This window comes from Rhinolophus sinicus, linkage group LG07 (genome assembly GCF_036562045.2).
Source record: "Rhinolophus sinicus isolate RSC01 linkage group LG07, ASM3656204v1, whole genome shotgun sequence".
Classification (NCBI taxonomy): domain Eukaryota; kingdom Metazoa; phylum Chordata; class Mammalia; order Chiroptera; family Rhinolophidae; genus Rhinolophus; species Rhinolophus sinicus.
This window is the reverse complement of record NC_133757.1, coordinates 22,094,859-22,111,406: the sequence shown is the minus strand read 5'-3', so window position 1 is coordinate 22,111,406 and position 16,548 is coordinate 22,094,859. Positions and strand designations below refer to the sequence as shown.

The following is a 16,548-nucleotide window of genomic DNA, read 5'->3' as shown; positions in this document are numbered from 1 at the left end:
AGGGAAGCTGGGCTCTTTCTGGAGCTTGTAGAGGAGCCCCAGACTTCCACACCCACCTACCCTGGGCCTGCACCTGCGCTCCATGCGTCTTCCCTCCCCATCTCTCCAGCCCTGGGAAAGTCACGGCCCCAGGATATAGAAGGGCAGGGCCCAGGGTGAGTGCAGTGGATGCTCGCTGCTTCCCGGAGGAGCTGGAGAGGCAGGAATCCTCCAATTCCACAGACTTCTCAGTTGCCAGAGCTCAACACCATGACTCCGGCTGCTCTCCTGTCTGCCGTTTTCACCCTCGTTGAGATGGTAAAGCCTATCCGCCAACTCGGGAGCTTTGCAGAAAGGTCTCCAGACCCTGGGGGAAGCCTGCCAACGTCCTCTCCTGCGCACCTTTCCCCAGCGTTGCTCAGCCCAGTAGCTTTAACAAGCCTCTCTCCCTTGAGTCTGTCATCACTGGGCTGTTAGTCCTCTGAGCGGGAGCCTGGCCCAGAGCTGAGTTGTTCATCCATCCCCAGCCAGGATTGATCTGAAGGGAGAGAAGTTGTCTCCAGAGGTCACATAAGGGTCACATCACCAAATATGAGAATTTTTTTAAGCCCTGCAATGCTTTCTCAGCTCGGTGGTATATGACAGCTCACCCCAGAGGCACCCATTCTCAGCCATTCCCTACCATCCCTGATGGGAAGCCCCAGGCTTGGGAGAAGATGCCCAGCAGCTGTTCCAACTTGGCCCCACGGCTCCAGGCCAGGTTTGGGGACTCACTGCTGGGCTCTCCTGCTAGCCCAGCGGCTGACTCACGACTGTCCTCGGACATGCCCCCGCCCTCTCCTGTCCCCATCCACCCACTTGCATATTGTGTGGAAGACACTTGGCAGTCCCTGGCTCTGGGCAGCTCCTCTTCAGTGCCTCTGTTTCTCCTTCCACAGTGAACCTGGCCACAACCTGTTGTCCCTGAAGGCCTTTGCTTGGGCTGTCACACGGACCTCATTGTCTCGGGGTGCACCCATTAGGGTTTAAATCGCAGCACTGTGCCTGGGGAAGTACAGCACCCTCCCTTTCAAGAGAGGACTATGATAGCCCGCTGTGCCCTCACCTGCCAACAGACAAAGCAGGAAGAGTCTGAGCCTGCTCTTGGCCACCAAAGCCAACTTCTCACCACCCACTGAGAGCAGGAAATGAGTGAGGCCTGGCTTTGCCACCACTGTAGCCCTACCTGCCACACACACTTCTGCTCCCGAGCCTGGTGGGTCTCCAGGCTGTTTGCTGGCTTATGTCTGGCCTGCTGGGGTGAGGGGGACACAGACTGGACCGCCTCCTCATCCCTGCCTCCTTCACCGTCGTCGTGGGTGCCAGAGCAGCTCCTTGGCAAGCCCTACCCTGTAAACAACACATTTCCTTCCCTCAGAGAAGGAAAGGGAGGGAAAAAGAAAGCCAAACTTGTTGGGAAGCAAGAACAATGTGTCAACACGAAGAGCAAACAAGGCCCAGGACAAAGTGTGGATTGTCATACTAAGGGGAAGGAGTAGGCATTGTCAGCACTGTTTGCAGACTTAAAAATACCGTTGACCACAGACATTTGAATCAGATCTGCAGCATCTGGGCTTCTGCCTGTAGCATAGCTGGGCCTGTCCAGGGCAGGCACTGACGAAAGATCACTTTTTGAGCTCCTTCTGGAACTTGCTGGGGCCTGGGGAATTGGGCAGCTGTTGACAATCCTCCCTCCTCACCAACCAGCCAGGTTGGTGCCTGGTGTGAGAACCTTGGCACAAGCTGCTGGACCAGATTCCAAGCCCCTCTCCCTGGCCAAGGTGCGGTTGGGGTCGGGGGCCGGGAGCCACTGCTCCCCTCACAGCTCAGCCAATTAGATGGTGGTGAATGGAGCTGCAGCCGCCGACTCACGCCTATTGGTTAAGGCTGTGCCCAGACCCCCTGCCTGAATATTTCCCAGCACTCCCACCCCCCACCTTGATCTCCTGGGGTGCCTTTTAAAAGTGCAGATGGCTTGACCTTGCCTTGATATTCTGATTCAGAAGGTCTAGCATCTCCATATTTTTGAAAGCTTCCCAGGGGAGTTTGGTTGGGGGGCTTTCCCTTCACTAGAGCCTCCTCCCTCCAAGGGCTGTTTGTGCACAAATATAAGCATTTTATGACCAGCTTTTGGTGAAGGCCAACCTCAATGAGTGCTATTATCATTTTCATTATTATTTCTACTGTTATTTTCTGGGCTAGAGTAACTTGCCTTATGTATGCGTTCACTAAGCTGGCCTGGAAATTTGCCCTGCTGTCCCCACCTGGAAACCATCTTTGGTCATGATTTGCCTTCCTTTCCAATTGGCCAATCTGGTTTTTGAGCATCTGTACATCTGTGACCCTCAGAGTTCTAGCCCTTTTCAGCTCAGCAAGTAGCCAGAAGATATGTGGCTGGTAGGGGTTGGGATTACTGGTTTTCCAGGCCATTGGTCAAATACAAAATCATCTTCATCTTCCCTATCAGAGCAGAGAGAGGAGTCAGCACTGAGTATACAAGGCTTCTAGAATTGGGGTACCTTCCTCAGACAGAAAAAGAGGATCCTCGACCGCCATGAGGTCAGATCACTGTTCTTCTAAAGTCCAGGAGACTTGTCTCTTCTTGATACCTGCTTATCTACAAAATGGAGGTGATAGTTTCCTTCCCTGCAGGACCACCTAAGGGTTCAGTGAAATGATACAGGTCAAGCACCAAGCCCAGTGCCTGGCACATGGAGGGGACACTGCTCCTGCTCTGAGTCGCGTTATCATTGCTACTGCCATTGCCATAAACATCCCTGTTATTATTTGTGGCAGCCCCATGGGGACCCAGTGAGCTTCAAGAGCCCCAAGCCCCAGAATTGCACAAGCTTTTCCCACAGTTGTATCACAACGGCCAGTCTGTTACTCGTGAGAGTGCCCAGGAGCCGCTCCATCATAGCTGTCTATCTCCAGTGTCCTGTTGATAAGATCTGTTAACATTCTCAGCTCCAGGTCTAAAATATACAAAGAACAGGGCCTGTTTGTTGAATCCAAGCGTCTAAGGTTTAACTCCCAAAGGAAATTAAATTAGGTGCCTGGAGCTATGACAGTCTGTCGTGTTTCTTTGCAGGGAATGTCATCCTCAATATGCAGATCTCGTGTATAATTTTCCCCCGTTTGGTTCCCTTAAAGTAATGTGAAGTTTCCAGCAGGAACGAGCAAATCACCAAAAGTGAAAATTGACTGGCGACTAGGATTTGTCCCCTTTTTTGGTCCTGTCATCCCCTCCTCCATCTGAGTACAAAATGAGTCCACACACAGATGGTACGCTATGCCCTTGGTAGTTGTTTTACTAAAAGCCACTATAACCCACCCTCTTTCCACCGCCAGTTCCAGACCTTTGTCAGAGGAACTGGCTTAGGACTGAACTCAGCGTTGGTGGGGTTACCTTTTCCATTGTTGGAAAAAGCTCTTTGGAGTCTCACTGGGTGGCCACAGCCTTGTGAGCCCTCCTCCACCCATTTCACTCCCAGCACTAGTTACAGTCCCAGACTTATTTATCTCTCTGGCAGAAAGTCTCTCCCTCCAAATTATTTGTTGGTTAGAAATCAGCCCGGACTGGAGCCATTGTAATATAACTGGGTTTTAGGTATGCTTGTTTGTGCTAACATTTGCAGAGATGGCAACAAGCCCCGGAAATGCCAAAAATATGAATGTGACTTTTGTACTACTCAAGCAGACTGGTGATAACTAGTAGGGAAACTGGACTTGGGGGGGCGGGGGGCGGAGGGATAAGAGGAGGAGGAGCAAGGGCTCAGGCAATGGGAGGACTGGAGTGTGATTGGCAGGGGGTCACTAGTCTGTGAGAGGTGTCGGCCAGTCCCACCCTGGGGAACTTAGAGGAAGAACAAGGTGGGACGGGTACCTTGGACGGGCATTTCCCTGGACCAGCTTTGCCTGTCTGAACCCTGTGTGTCCTCACGTGATGCTTGAGCTCCTCAAACAGAAACTTTGGTGAGGGGATGTAGGCCAGTGGTCGGAGCTGTTTTGTTCCGGGCTGGGAAGGAGATGTCCTTTTGACTCCTTGTCAACCAATGGAAAGGGCATGTTCAGGTGGGGAACGGACTACCTTATGCCTGTGTCCCTGGGGCTCCACCCAGGGCCGGGCCTAGCAGAGGCCCCCAGGAAATGCTATGGAATCGATTAGATTGCTAGGCACATGAGTGGAAAAATGAATACATGCGTAAATATCAAGGGGGTAAGACTTCAGGAGTTGGAAGCAGTACTTCAGGCACTAACGTTTAGAGTCCAGATGTGACTGGAATGTGGTCTTATCTCAGCCACTCACAAGCCATATGATGTTAGGCAAATTACATAGCCTACCTGTGCCTCAGTTTCCTCATCTGTAAGGAGACTGAGAAGATAACTGCTATGAGCAGTTAGCAAGGTGCTGCTTGGTGTGGAGCTGGCCTGTTCACGAGGGGTCGTTTCATTCCTCGCTCCCCCCTCCACCCTGTCGACTTCCTCCCTTTGGAGTCCTCCATCCTGTGAGGTCCTGCAGATCTTCTCTGCCACTTCACGTCATCTCACAAGCTGACTATATTCTAAATGTGGTAACTTCTGTTCTTAACAGAGTGGACAACTCCCAGGGGAAATTGGATGGGTATTTTGTCAAGTTCTTGATCCCATCCTTCTCATAGGGGGGTTTCCCTCAGAGGAGCCCCTCACCTTAGTCTTTACCCATTGTCTTTCTCCCTCTGTGTCCCACCCAGGGTGTTCAAAGTCTGTTGGAAGAGGCAAAACAGAGGCAGGTGGAGCCCTAGCTGGGAGGACCTGGTGCAGAGGCCCGAGTCCATGGCCCAGCACAGGAAGGAGCGGGGTAGAGGAAGGGGTCAGCTTGGCAAGAGAAAGGACATCCTCAGCCTGGGCCCAGTGTGGTGCAGGCCTGAGGTGAGCTTGGCCTGGCTTTACCGAGCCCACCTGAGCAGGGGAGCCAGCTAGGAAAAGGGCCGGCCCATTGGCTGAAGAAGACCTGAGTGGCCTTGGACATTCCTGTGGGCCGTCAGAACTGGGGGGTGAGGGTGGTGGTGGTTCCAGCCTAATAGTGGGGCCGGGCTGTCTTAGACCTCAACACGTAAAGTAGCAAGGTGTCAGACGAGAGCAGCAAAGTGGAACAGCTGGGAGGTAACCTGCAGAAGAGGTTTCTTGAAGGAAGTTTGAAGAACTCAGTGGCTGAGTGGGGCCAGCAGTACAGAGGTTTGAGAGCTTCCAGCCTGAGAAAATGTGGATACTGCAGATGGAAATGGGAGTTGAGAGTCCCTTTCCCATTTGTAAAATGAAAGAGGTTGGTGCAGTCTCCAGATTCTCCAGCTCAGACATTCTTGGTTGTACCTTCCGGGGCATTTCCAGATTCCAGACGAGGCTGCTATTCCAAAAACAAACATTCTTTTTGTCCTACCAAGGAGGGGGTGGCATGTGACCTGGTTGGGCAAGAAAGATGTTGGCAATTGCTCTTTTCTGCCCCTTGGCTTTTGTTTCCCCTCTACTGCACTGCAACATGCAGGAGGCCCAAACTGCCAAAATAGGGTATTTTCTCATCCACTTCCATATGCCTTCTGGGATGAGCATTACTATCCTTCCAGATGCCCCCACCTTGCCTCCTCATTGTGCTGCCCTGCCCTGCCTTCTCTCCCCTGGTCCCTCTGATACTGCGTGCAGGGAGTGGGCTTCAGTAGGCTTCAGGCACGTCCCTCTGTCCCTAAAACTGACCGCTGTGGGCTCACATCTCCATGACCAGAAGAAAGGTCCATAGCTTAGCAGTTGGCAAAAAGACCATATACTTAAAAAATAATGAAATAAAAGCCTGTCTTCTGTTTTCTTCCCAGATTCTGTTGACTGAAGAGTTTGTAGAGAAAATGTTGGAGGACTTAGAAGACTTGACTTCTCCAGAGGAAGTAAGCCTGTTTGATTCTCTGACAGCTGGCTCTAGTCTCCAGGAGCCTCTCTCTCTCTCTCTCTCTCTCTCTCTCTCTCTCTCTCTCTCTCTCTCTCTCCCTCCCCCCCCCCCTCGGATAGGTTGGAAAGGAGACCTTAGAGATGTTAAACGGCCTTATTTCTCTCTGTCTTCCCACCCCCACCCCCCCAGCCCTCATAAGGACACCCAGGAAACTGAATTGCCGGCTCCTGAGAACCTCACTGAAGAGGCAGCCAGGGCCTTCAGGCTAGTACGAGTTCTCCCCAGCCCCTGCTGTTCCCTGGCAAGTTCTGAACAGAAAGCCCCTGTCTGCTGCCAGAGAACATTCCACTGGGGAGTTCTGGTGGGCAGCGAGGGACTCCTGTTCTGCCTCAGGCCACCCAAGAGCTGTTCTCCTTCCTCCCTTCTCCAGCCATAAGTTCTTCCCTTGTGGTCCGCCTCTTCTAACCCCAGCCCAGAGCCTGAGGAGCTGGCAGGCCAGGTGGGGGCTTGTGTCTTCTTTGGCTCCTCCTCTGGGGAGCAGGAATGGAGCCCATAATCCCCTTTGTTTTTCTTTCTTGTTCCCAGCATTCTCATTTGTGGGGACTTACCTCATCCTGGAAAGTCCCTTCCCCTCCCCAGCCTCCTCCTAAGCAGCACCCTAGTGAGATCTGAGCCTTCCTAGCCTTGACGCCCCATATGTTAGTGGAACATTAGCAAGCTGGCCTTGCCTCCAGCCTCCGGAGGAGAGCTCTCTTGGGCCCTCCCCTGCCTGTGGCAGAGACAGGCCCTTGCCTTGCCTTTTCTGCCGGGAAGTGCGTTTGGGGGAGAGCTCCTTCACCTCCCAGGGCCAGGCTTTCAAGCCAATGAGAGGTCAGGCAGAAGCTAGTTTTCAGCTAGGGCTGGAGCTTCCTGCTGCCAGGCTTCCAGCGCCGCCTCAGCCAGTACATGGTGGCCTCCAAAATCCACAGGGTGGAAGAAAGTGCACAGGGTGGGGCTGTCCTGTCCAGGTTTCCAGGTGGACAGGAACTTTTCAGAGCCTGAGCTCACCCCTCAAGGGATAGTGTCTTCTCTATCCTCTGGATGCGGCTTGCTAAATTAACTCATTTATACATTCAACATCAAGCATCCAGTCTGTGCCAGCCAATCAGCCCCCACAAGTCACCGGTCCCTGAGGCCCGGCTCCCATTCAGTCAGGCCAGAGCCAGCTGCCCAGAGCTCTTCCGGAGAGGCCATGTAGCACGGGGATGGCACCGTGCCAGACTGCTGCTTTGAGCTTGGGTGTTGAGGGGATGGGAGGGGGACAGTCCAGGCAGAGGGACAGGAGCCAGGGGAAGCTTAGGAAAGTAGGTCACTAAAAATGACTTTTTTTTCCTTTCCTGTCCAGAGGCTGTCCCCACACCCTGCCCCACTCTCCACTTTAGTCCTGGCTTGGACAGTCCCCCATCAGAGGGAGGGAGAGGGAGCCAGCCAGGAAGTGTCAGGCCTGTTCACTTCCAGCCCCGGCTCTAGGCCGGCCGAGGGCCTGCTCTTTGCTCCTGTCTAGCCTGGCCAGACTTCTTGCCTAGCCCTGGGACAGTGGGAGTCATAAAAGGCAGACCCTGTTTTTAAGTCATTGAGCATCTATTGAGCACCAGCTGTGTGCCACACCACATGCAGGGTCCTGGAATACAGAGGGAATAAAATATGTCAACCTCTCCCCCCTATCCCCACCAGAAGCTCTAGAAACAAGACTGTAAGTGAATCAGTGATTCTCGGGGATGGGTAAAAAGACCTTGGGCTCTCCTTGGCCGCCGCTTGGACCACTCTCAGGCTGGTAACCCTGGGAAGCAGATGAGAATGAAAAGGGGGAGCAGGGTGGGGGTTTCCTCCTGTGTTCCCACCCAGCCCGAGCAGGGCCTCCTTCCCTTGGACGCTTCAGAGGGCAGGTTCCAGGGTCCTCCTGCACCAGCCTCTGAAAGAGAAGCCATGGCAGGACAGGACTGCAGTGTTCCAGACCTCAAGCCACTTCCCTATAGCATCCGCACCCTCCCCTGCCCCCATCCTCCAGCCCCGGGGCCTCAGGGAGCAGATTCCTTACATGCTTGTGGCCAGAGGCAGAACCAAGGAAGTGAGCTGGAGGGAGGTCAGCACAGTCAAGAAAGAGTTAGAAAACATGCCTCCTCCACCCCTGGCTAACTAATCACTGGCCTGGCGCAGCAAGGGGGAAGAAGGGGTTACCGAACTCCAGCAGCTTGACCCCAGCCACCCACCCACCTGGGTCTAGCATTTCAGATGGAAGCCAGCCGCCAGTGTCCCGTCTTGCCCCCAGGTGCTGGGGGCAGGCCTGGGTGAGGGTCCTGCCACAACCTAGGCAGTCTGGGAAGAAGGCAGTGGGTTCTGCTAACCATGTGCGCTCTGGCTCTGTGCTTGCTCCCTCCACAGTTCAAACTTCCCAAAGAGTACAACTGGCCCGAAAAGAAGCTGAAAGTCTCCATCCTGCCCGACGTGGTGTTCGACAGTCCCCTGCACTAGCCTGGGCTGGGCCCTGCAGGGGCCAAGGGAGAGCCCAGCTGCTCCCTGGTGATTTCCGATGGAGCAGCTGTGTGAGAGTCCCACCAAAAAAAGGACAAGTGTGAGGATGACAGCGCAGCCCGGTGGGAGCCGGGCACAGGCAGCAGGCCCCGCCTCTCCTGCCGCACCAAGCCCACGTGACCAGGCCCTGACCCCACTGGGCACTGAGTGGGCAAACACAAACCTTCCCCTCCTGCTGTTGCCACAGGCTCTGGTTTGAGAAGTGACTCTGGACCTTTGATGTGCCCCTAGGTGGAGACAGGCCTCCTTCTCACCTACCCACTGCCACGCAGCCCAGCAGGAGGGAGGTGGAGTGGCCATGTGGGTGCTCTGCCCTGCTCAGCTCCGGGAAGCCTTTGGTTTTGGTAGCCAAGCTCCTCGCCACGGAACAATTCCTTTGATCGTGTTGGGTTTTCTTCCTCCTTATTTTATTTTGTAGAAACCGATGGTATTTTATTGCTCTTCAAAGATGTCCAGAAGCTGTGTATATAATGTTTTTTTTAAACAGAACTTTATTCCCAGGTGAACTTTCTGATTCTCTCAGACAGGAGCCTGGGGCCATCTCCCCCTGATCTGCCACCAGAGAAGGGGCGGATGTTCTCCTGCCAGCCCAGTGCCCAGAGGAGCCGGCTTCACAGAGAGGCCTTTCTTCCCAGCTGGGCCTGGTAGAGCCTGGACCAGGGGGAGAGCTGAGATGAGTCTCCATGCAGCCTTGAGTCCAGGTTAAGGGGTGTGCTGGTTTCCAAGTGGACTGAGCCCCAAAAAGTTCAAGGACCATCAGGGTCTCAGAGACGAGGTGGCCCAGCCTCATCTTTCGGGCCTTTTCCACCCAACCAGGCCTGCCTAGGAAAGGGGGAGGCCCAGCACCTCACAGACCATCCCCACCTGCCACTCGGGGCCTGGGTCTCCAGCCCTTTGACCACTCCTGTTCCATTTCCTCATCCCCTGAGCCTCCCAGCCTCCAGGCTGCAGGACTCAGGCTTATTAAAATCAGAAAAATTAACTTCTTAACATGTCTTTCCCTTTGATTTTGCAAACACTGTATTCTACCACCCTCCCAGCCTCCCTGTATCCATTCATTTCTCATCCTTCATTCCCCATTCCTGTCCTGTCTCATCCCTACTTCTGATCCTCTCATGGCCCTTGGCCCCTTGCCTCAATACAGTTCTCATGGTCTCCCTCCCAGAAGCCAGCCTATCTCTGGCCAGTGGTTTTGGGGTTCCTCTTGGGTTATCTCTGATTTCTGCCCTGAAATCAATGAGCCCCTTTCATGCCCTCTTACCTCTGACTCTAGGGACTGCTGTTTCAAGATCACCCTTTAGGCCTGTCCAAAGCAAAATTTTGTCTGTCAGGGCCCACACAAGGCCTGCTCTGCCCCTATCTACACTGCCACACACACGGGCACCACCAAGAGTGCCACAGGAAGCCCATGGGCATGGGACCCTTCTGATGAGAGATCCAGCCAAAGAGTTGCCTCCAGGTGCTATGAAGGCAGTAAGCGGGCATTCCAGGGAACAGGAGTTGGACTTCCAAGGGACCACTAGGGCCTGGCTTGGTCTCTGCACACGCCCTCAGGTGTACCCGGTTAATTCCATCAAACTCAGAGCATCAAGGCAGATCAGCCTGGAGTATTGGGAGAGATGGACTCCAGGCCCCCACCAGCCAAGATGGAACCCTCTGGACCTGACGTTGGCAGCAGCTGAGGCCTTCTTTGAGGACTTTTCAAAAGGTCCTTTCCTGGCCTTTGCCCACCACCGCTTCCTTGCCTTTGAAACTTCTCATTTTCTGATATTTCCTGGCCAGAGAGGTACCACCAGTTTGCCTCCTTCCCTTGCCACCCTTACCTCCTTCTCCACCAATATTTCCTCTCTGGGGCCCTGCCTCCGCGTATCTGGTTTGGTGGTGGGAAAGGGGGTATTCTCTCCTGGGAAGCAGAAGAGAAGCAAGTGAGCTCAGACTATGAGCCCAAGAAGCTGGTGGCCCCTTCCTGCCCCACTGTGTCAGGAACCTCCAAGGCTGGGGGAGCCAGGCCTCCATCTCCTTTCCCTGCAGTGCACTGGTTCTGGGGCAGTGTCAGGCACCTGCGTCTCTGACCAGCAGACCTCCTTCCCCTTGGGCAATGGCGCCTTCCTAGATGTTTTCTGGGGGGTGCTCTCTCAGCTTCTGCTAGTGAGAGGGGACCCTCACTGGGGATCAAGCAAGGCTGACCATGTACTGTGCCCAGCACGCCACCTGGCGCATGGTGGGTGCTCACTAACTGTACCCCTTCTTTCCCTCCCTGCAGCATTTTGGGAGCCCTGATCTCATAGTGAGTGGGGAGGTAAGAAGCTTCCCTCTCTAACATGCCTCTTCCACAAGCTTTCTTGAGGTTTGCCTGGTCCGACCCTCTCCCTCAGGTTCCTAACGCTGGAGTTCTATGAGGAAGGGGGCCCCCCATGCAGTTTGCCTGCTACAAAAGGCAGATTCCTGTGGCTCCTCAGGTCCCGGGTGGGCTGCAAGAGGACCACAGACCCGTCTGCCATTCAGAGGGGTAGAGCGGCTCATGCGAGTTCTCAGGTCTGGCCAGGGAGCTGGTGCCTCTTCCTGTCCTCTTTCTCTTCCAAAGGCCAGGCTCCAGGCCAGGGACTGGAAAGCCTTGGGGTGACTCGAAAAGGGCTAGAGTGGTTTTTTTTGTTTTGTTTTAAATAAACACAGGGTCTTGGGACAAGGTTTTGAGATTGAGTTGAGAGCAGAGAAAAAACATGAAGGTCGGTGCCCCTATGGGGCAGACTAGTAAAGAAATCCCTTGACTGTATTTTTTTTAATCTGGTTGTCTTTCCTCTCTGGCTTCCAGGTCCTCCATGCCAGGTGACGTACCTTGGTCTCTGTTATAAGTCAGGAGCCTTATAGAGAGAGCCCTCCTTTTTTATAAGTACCTGAATGCTGCAATGAGCAGACTTTTGTAAAATTTTATATTAGTTTCTAATGTCAATGGCGACTCGGTTCCTGGGGGCTGCAGCCAGCCTGGAACTTTTGTAAGAATTTTTGGGTGACTCACTTAGATGTCATTTCCTTCTTTCCCCATCTCCCTCTGTGTAATCTAAGTGCATTAAACATATTTGCAGAAGTGCTGTATCTTGTGCTCCTTTCTGGTTGCCTGGAGTAGGGGAGCAGAAGGCCTGTGGCCCTGGCAGAGAGGGTGGTTTGGACTCGGCCACTTAGAAAAAGCTGGGATGGGGAAAGACCTGGAAGACTGTTGTTGGGAGTGGAGGTGGTGCCAAGGAATAGGGTCATGCAGCGAGCTGGTGAGTCTTCAGTCATGCAGAAATGACTCTGCAAGGACAGGCTCTCTTTCATTGGTCTTGAATTCCTCTAAGGTCAATGGGGTAGGAGCACAGGACACAATCAGGATATGAATAGGTGGTTAAAAACCCTCACTGCCACTGCATTCCTCTTCTACCGTCCTCTCACCAAAAACCTTTTCCCCTTGGAAAGATGGGCTTTCCTCACCTCCTTTTTGGAGTCCCTGAGCCCGTTTCCAGCTAGGACCAAGAGACAGCCACTCCCCTCACAGAGCATCTAAATTCAACCTTCTAATCCAGAGCCTGGGAGCAGGATGGAGGAACACAGCCTCAGAACCAGCACACCTATTGGTGACACAGGCCAGCCCACCGTCCCTATGAACTCCTCTGGGCCTGATCTGGGTGAGGAGGTGGGTGGATTTTCCTTCCTTGGATTGCCAACTCCTGTCTGTCCAGGACCTGGTATGGCAAAATAGAGCTCAATGACCATGGGAGAAAAGGGCAGCAGCCTGGGGCCTTAGGAGCAGGCAGGAGGGGGCCTGTACCCAGACAGGGTGATGGAACCTGCAGGACTGCTCTCCGTAGCCACGCATTCTTCTCCTTCCTGCTAGGCCTGGTTGTCTGTCCTGGGGAGTAGCAGGGCCTTTTCTCCTGGTCCTCAGGATGGGGCTATAGTATTCAGGGGGTTCTGCTGGGGCATCACAAGAGGGGAGGGGGAGATGGTGTCAGTTCCTGTGAGAGGACTAGTAGCTCCCCTCCCTTTCGTCTATGAGAACCAGCTGTCTGGGGACCTTACCCAGAGGTCAGCACTCCCCTGTCTCCTGTGACCTATTGAACTGTGGCTGGCCCCTGGAACAGTGGGGCAGGTCCTTTCCCTCTGGCAGGCAGAGCAAGGGCGTTGGGAGGGTCTGGAGCCATGCTAACAACCTCAGGGTGGCCCAGGACACACCCCTTCCCCTTTCTTTTTGAGACTGGGGGTGGGGGTGCTTATCTAATCCTCCTCATCTGACTAACCTAGAAGGACCCAGGGTCAAGGTGAAGTTTTTGCTCCAAAGAGTACAAAATAGCAAGATCTGGTGCTTAGGTGATTCCAGGAGTTAGGACTAACTAGGTTGGAAAAAGAAGGACTCCTGGGCCTAGAACAGAGACACTGTCCTCAGATTTAGGGAGGGGAGAAATCTGCCACGTGATCTTTAATATCTCCTCTCAAAGACCTATGCATTCCTCCAGGTGTCTGCTCTGCCCCATCTGTGGGAGTCAGGGTCCCTGGGGAGGGGAGCCCACAGGCTCCAGGGCCAGAGGCTAGGGAGCCTGAGAGATTTGCCAAACTGGCCTGACCAGGAGAATGCGAGCTGGAAGTGACTCAACCCAGCCTTTCAGGCACTGAGGTAGCTGCAGGCTGCAGAGGGGGAGCATGTGGAGAGGCCAGGGTGGGCTGAGGGGAGTGATTTGCTGGACAAGAGATGTGTTCCAGTTCTGCAGGAGTAGGTCAGGATGTGGTCTGACCTACTCCTGGGAGGGGCAACCATCTTCAGGCCCCTTCCATGGGGGCATAGTGGGACTATCCAAGTCCTTCCTCTCGTAGTGCCAGGAAGCCTTTGGGAGAGAGTTAAGGGCAGGATGGAGGAAGGAGCAAGATGACTGATGCTGTGTGTCCATGGTTTGTGTGAGCATAGCTCTCTGAGGAACTTGAGCGGCAAGGGAGACTGAGAGGGTTGTGATGAGAGTAGTGGCCTTGGGGCCAGAGAACTAAGGGCTGTACCCCTGTTCCTCTGTTTTTCTAATTTCACCCACCACCAGCCCACACCCTATCTCAGTGCCTAGAGCCCTGAAACGAAGGAGAATGGGCCTTCTGGGTCACAGCATTTACAACAGAGGAAGGCCACCTGTGCACTGTTGAGCCTCTACAATAGCACTGGGGGGGAAGTAAGAACTAGAAAATATGTTCATTCACTTATTCTTTCAACAAACCTGTGGCAGACACTCTGCTATATGCTAGGAAGCTGGACACAGTCCTGGCTTTAGGGAGCTATGGTACAGTGAGGGAAAACACAAGGAACAATTGCAAGGAAGAGCCATCAAAGAGAAAGGAGTACACTGCCTCACCAATTATTACCAGTGTGACTAAGACAGGCTAATTTACTTGTGCCTCAGTTTCTTCATCTGCAAGTAGATACTTGCTTCATAGAGGTTTTTGCAAGGATCATATGAGATAATGCACATGAGATGCCAGGCACATAGTAATTGCACAGTTAATCTTAACCCTTTATTAGAGGGCTGCACTATGGTATACACCCAGAAAATGTGCCCAACCCAGTCTGGGGAGATTTTACAAAGGCTCCTTGAAAAAAGTGACATTTAAGTCAAAACCTGAAGGATGCTTAAGGATGAATTAGGCAGAAGAAGGGGGGTTTTACTTTCCAAAGCTCTCCAGCAGACAACAATGAGAGCAAAAGCCCCAAATCTCTTCTTGGGAACTTTGGAGTCTAAATTGCCTAGCGTATATGGTTTAAGGCATCAAGCTTTCCTTTTAGAACCATCCCCCTGCCTGCTGAATGGAGAACATTTTGAAAGAGAGCAAGATTGGAGGCAAGGTGACCAGTCAAGTCTGGATTAGGGTAGAAGTGGTGGAATGGAGAAAATAGGATTCATTCATTGAGTCAACAAATACTTGTTGAGTATTTACTATGTACTAGGTCCCATTAGAGCGTAAAGAAAATCTTTTACGTATGTGCTATGGAGGAAAAATAAAGAGGAGGAGGAGAGAGAGAGGACTTTTTTTTTCTTTTTAAAGATTTTATTGGGGAAGGGGAACAGGACTTTACTGGGGAACAGTGTGTACTTCCAGGCCTTTTTTCCAAGTCAAATTGTTGTACTTTCAGTCTTAGTTGTGGAGGGTGCAGCTCAGCTCCAGGTCCAGTTGCCATTGCTAGTTGCAGGGGCACAGCCCACCATCCCTTGCGGGAGTCAAACCGGCAACCTTGTGTTTGAGAGGATGGGCTCCAACCAACTGAGCCATCTGGGAGCTCAGCGGCAGCTCAGCTCAAGGTGCTGTGTTCAATTTTAGTTGAAGGGGGTGCTGCCCACCATCCCTTGTGGGACTCGAGGAATTGAACCAGAAACCTTGTGGTTGAGAGTCCACTGGCCCATGTGGGAATCGAACAGGCAGCCTTCGGAGTTAGGAGCACGGAGCTCCAACCGCCTGAGCCACTGGGCCAGCCCAGGGATGCATTTTTATGTACAGAGGTCAGGGAAGGCCTCACTGCATAGGTGCAGCAGCCAGTTGTGTAGGCAATGATAAAACTTTGATTTTTATTCTGGTTGAAGTGAGAAGCCATTGGAAGATTTTGAACAGAGGATTGACGTCATCTGAGTTATATTTTAAAAGGATTACTCTGGCTTCTCTGTTGAGAACTGAGGTGGGGGTAGAAGCAGACAAACTAGTTAGGACCTACTGAAATAATCCAGGCTAGAGATTATAATGAAGTAATAGAGACATTAAGAAGTAGTCTGCAATGGGAACTGGTTTAGGGAGAGCAGAAATTAGTATCGTTTTAGACATGTTGAGTTTGGGATGTTCGTTGTAACTCTAACACGTGAAGATGTTAAGTGAGCAACGAGTATACAAGTGAATGATCATTGAGATATTTAAGAGCCGGACCCGGAGACTGATTGAATGGGTAAGAGAGATGAGAAGGAGATGTCAAGGTTGCCTCCCTGATTCTCGGTTTGATAAGTAAGTGGCTGGCTGACATGTCCACTGACTGAGATGGGGAACACAGTGGAGGAGGAACAGGCTGCAACGTGAAGAGGATGAAGAGTTTAATTTCCAGTACATTGAACTCACGGTGCCTGTGAAACATCCGAGTGGAGTGCACCACCAAATCTCTTCCGCGGACTGCTTTTTTAGTTGACTACATGGATCTGCAACCAGGAGGGTGAGGATCTGGGCTGGAGATTCTGACTGGGGAGTTATCAGTATATAGACAGTGGTAAAGCCTTAGAAGTAAATGAGATGCCCCAGAGAGCAGGTGTAGATTAGTAAGAGAAAAGGATGGAGGGCAGGATTCTGAGGACCGCCAAACATTTATGAGATGGAAATTAGAGAAGTCTGTGTTTAGAAAGATAAGCAGAAAACCAGAAAAGTATGATGTCTTCCAAGTCAAGGGGAGCAGTCTACAAAGGTGAGAAATTAGAGGACTCCTTTAGATTTATTATCCTGGAGGTCATTGGTGAGGAAGCCACAGAAAGACCCTTCCAACTGCTCGAAGCTAGACATTGCTGTTTCTTTGTACCATCTTTAGAGTATGGAATTGAGGATTAAAGATTGAAAATCACTGTCTCCTTCTTGTTCCTTTAGACATGCATGCATTCATTCATTTTTCATTTGCTCAGCATGTGAGGGAATGCAAAGTGCTAAAGACACAGGCTTTGTCCTTGAAAGGCCCACATTAGCCCCCACATCAGGAATAAGAAGATGGAGGTTCTGGAGCAAAGAGAGCCTCTGGTTTGATGGAAATGACCGATCAGGGCCTCGTGGGCCATACGGAACTGGATTTGAATTTCAGTTCTACCATTTAGAGCATAATCACTGATGACTCTGAAATTGATAATCTCCAGCACAAACCTCCCCCGAGTCTGTATGTACAACTGCCTCCTCAACATTTCCACTGGGATATCTGAGCCAATTCAAACTTAACTTAGACAGCACTACTGAAAATCTCCTCACCCAAACCTAACCCTCTTCAATTCTCTCCTTTTTGGTAAATGGTACCACCATTC

General features: G+C 52.3%; 1 protein-coding gene across 3 annotated transcripts in view; it reads left to right on the top strand.

The window, feature by feature from the left end:
* SUFU (SUFU negative regulator of hedgehog signaling) overlaps positions 1 to 11,591 on the top strand; it is a 97,407-nt gene extending 85,816 nt beyond the window's left edge. For 2 of the 3 annotated variants that reach the window (XM_019725011.2, XM_019725012.2), the window contains exons 11-12: positions 5,865 to 5,933; positions 8,357 to 11,591. In XM_019725011.2, the coding sequence (XP_019580570.1) occupies positions 5,865 to 5,933; positions 8,357 to 8,446 (159 nt within the window). In that variant the 3' untranslated portion in view covers positions 8,447 to 11,591. The remainder of the gene's footprint in view (positions 1 to 5,864; positions 5,934 to 8,356) is intronic. The other variant, XR_012498445.1, reaches the window with a different exon arrangement.
* Positions 11,592 to 16,548: the final 4,957 nt, after the last annotated feature.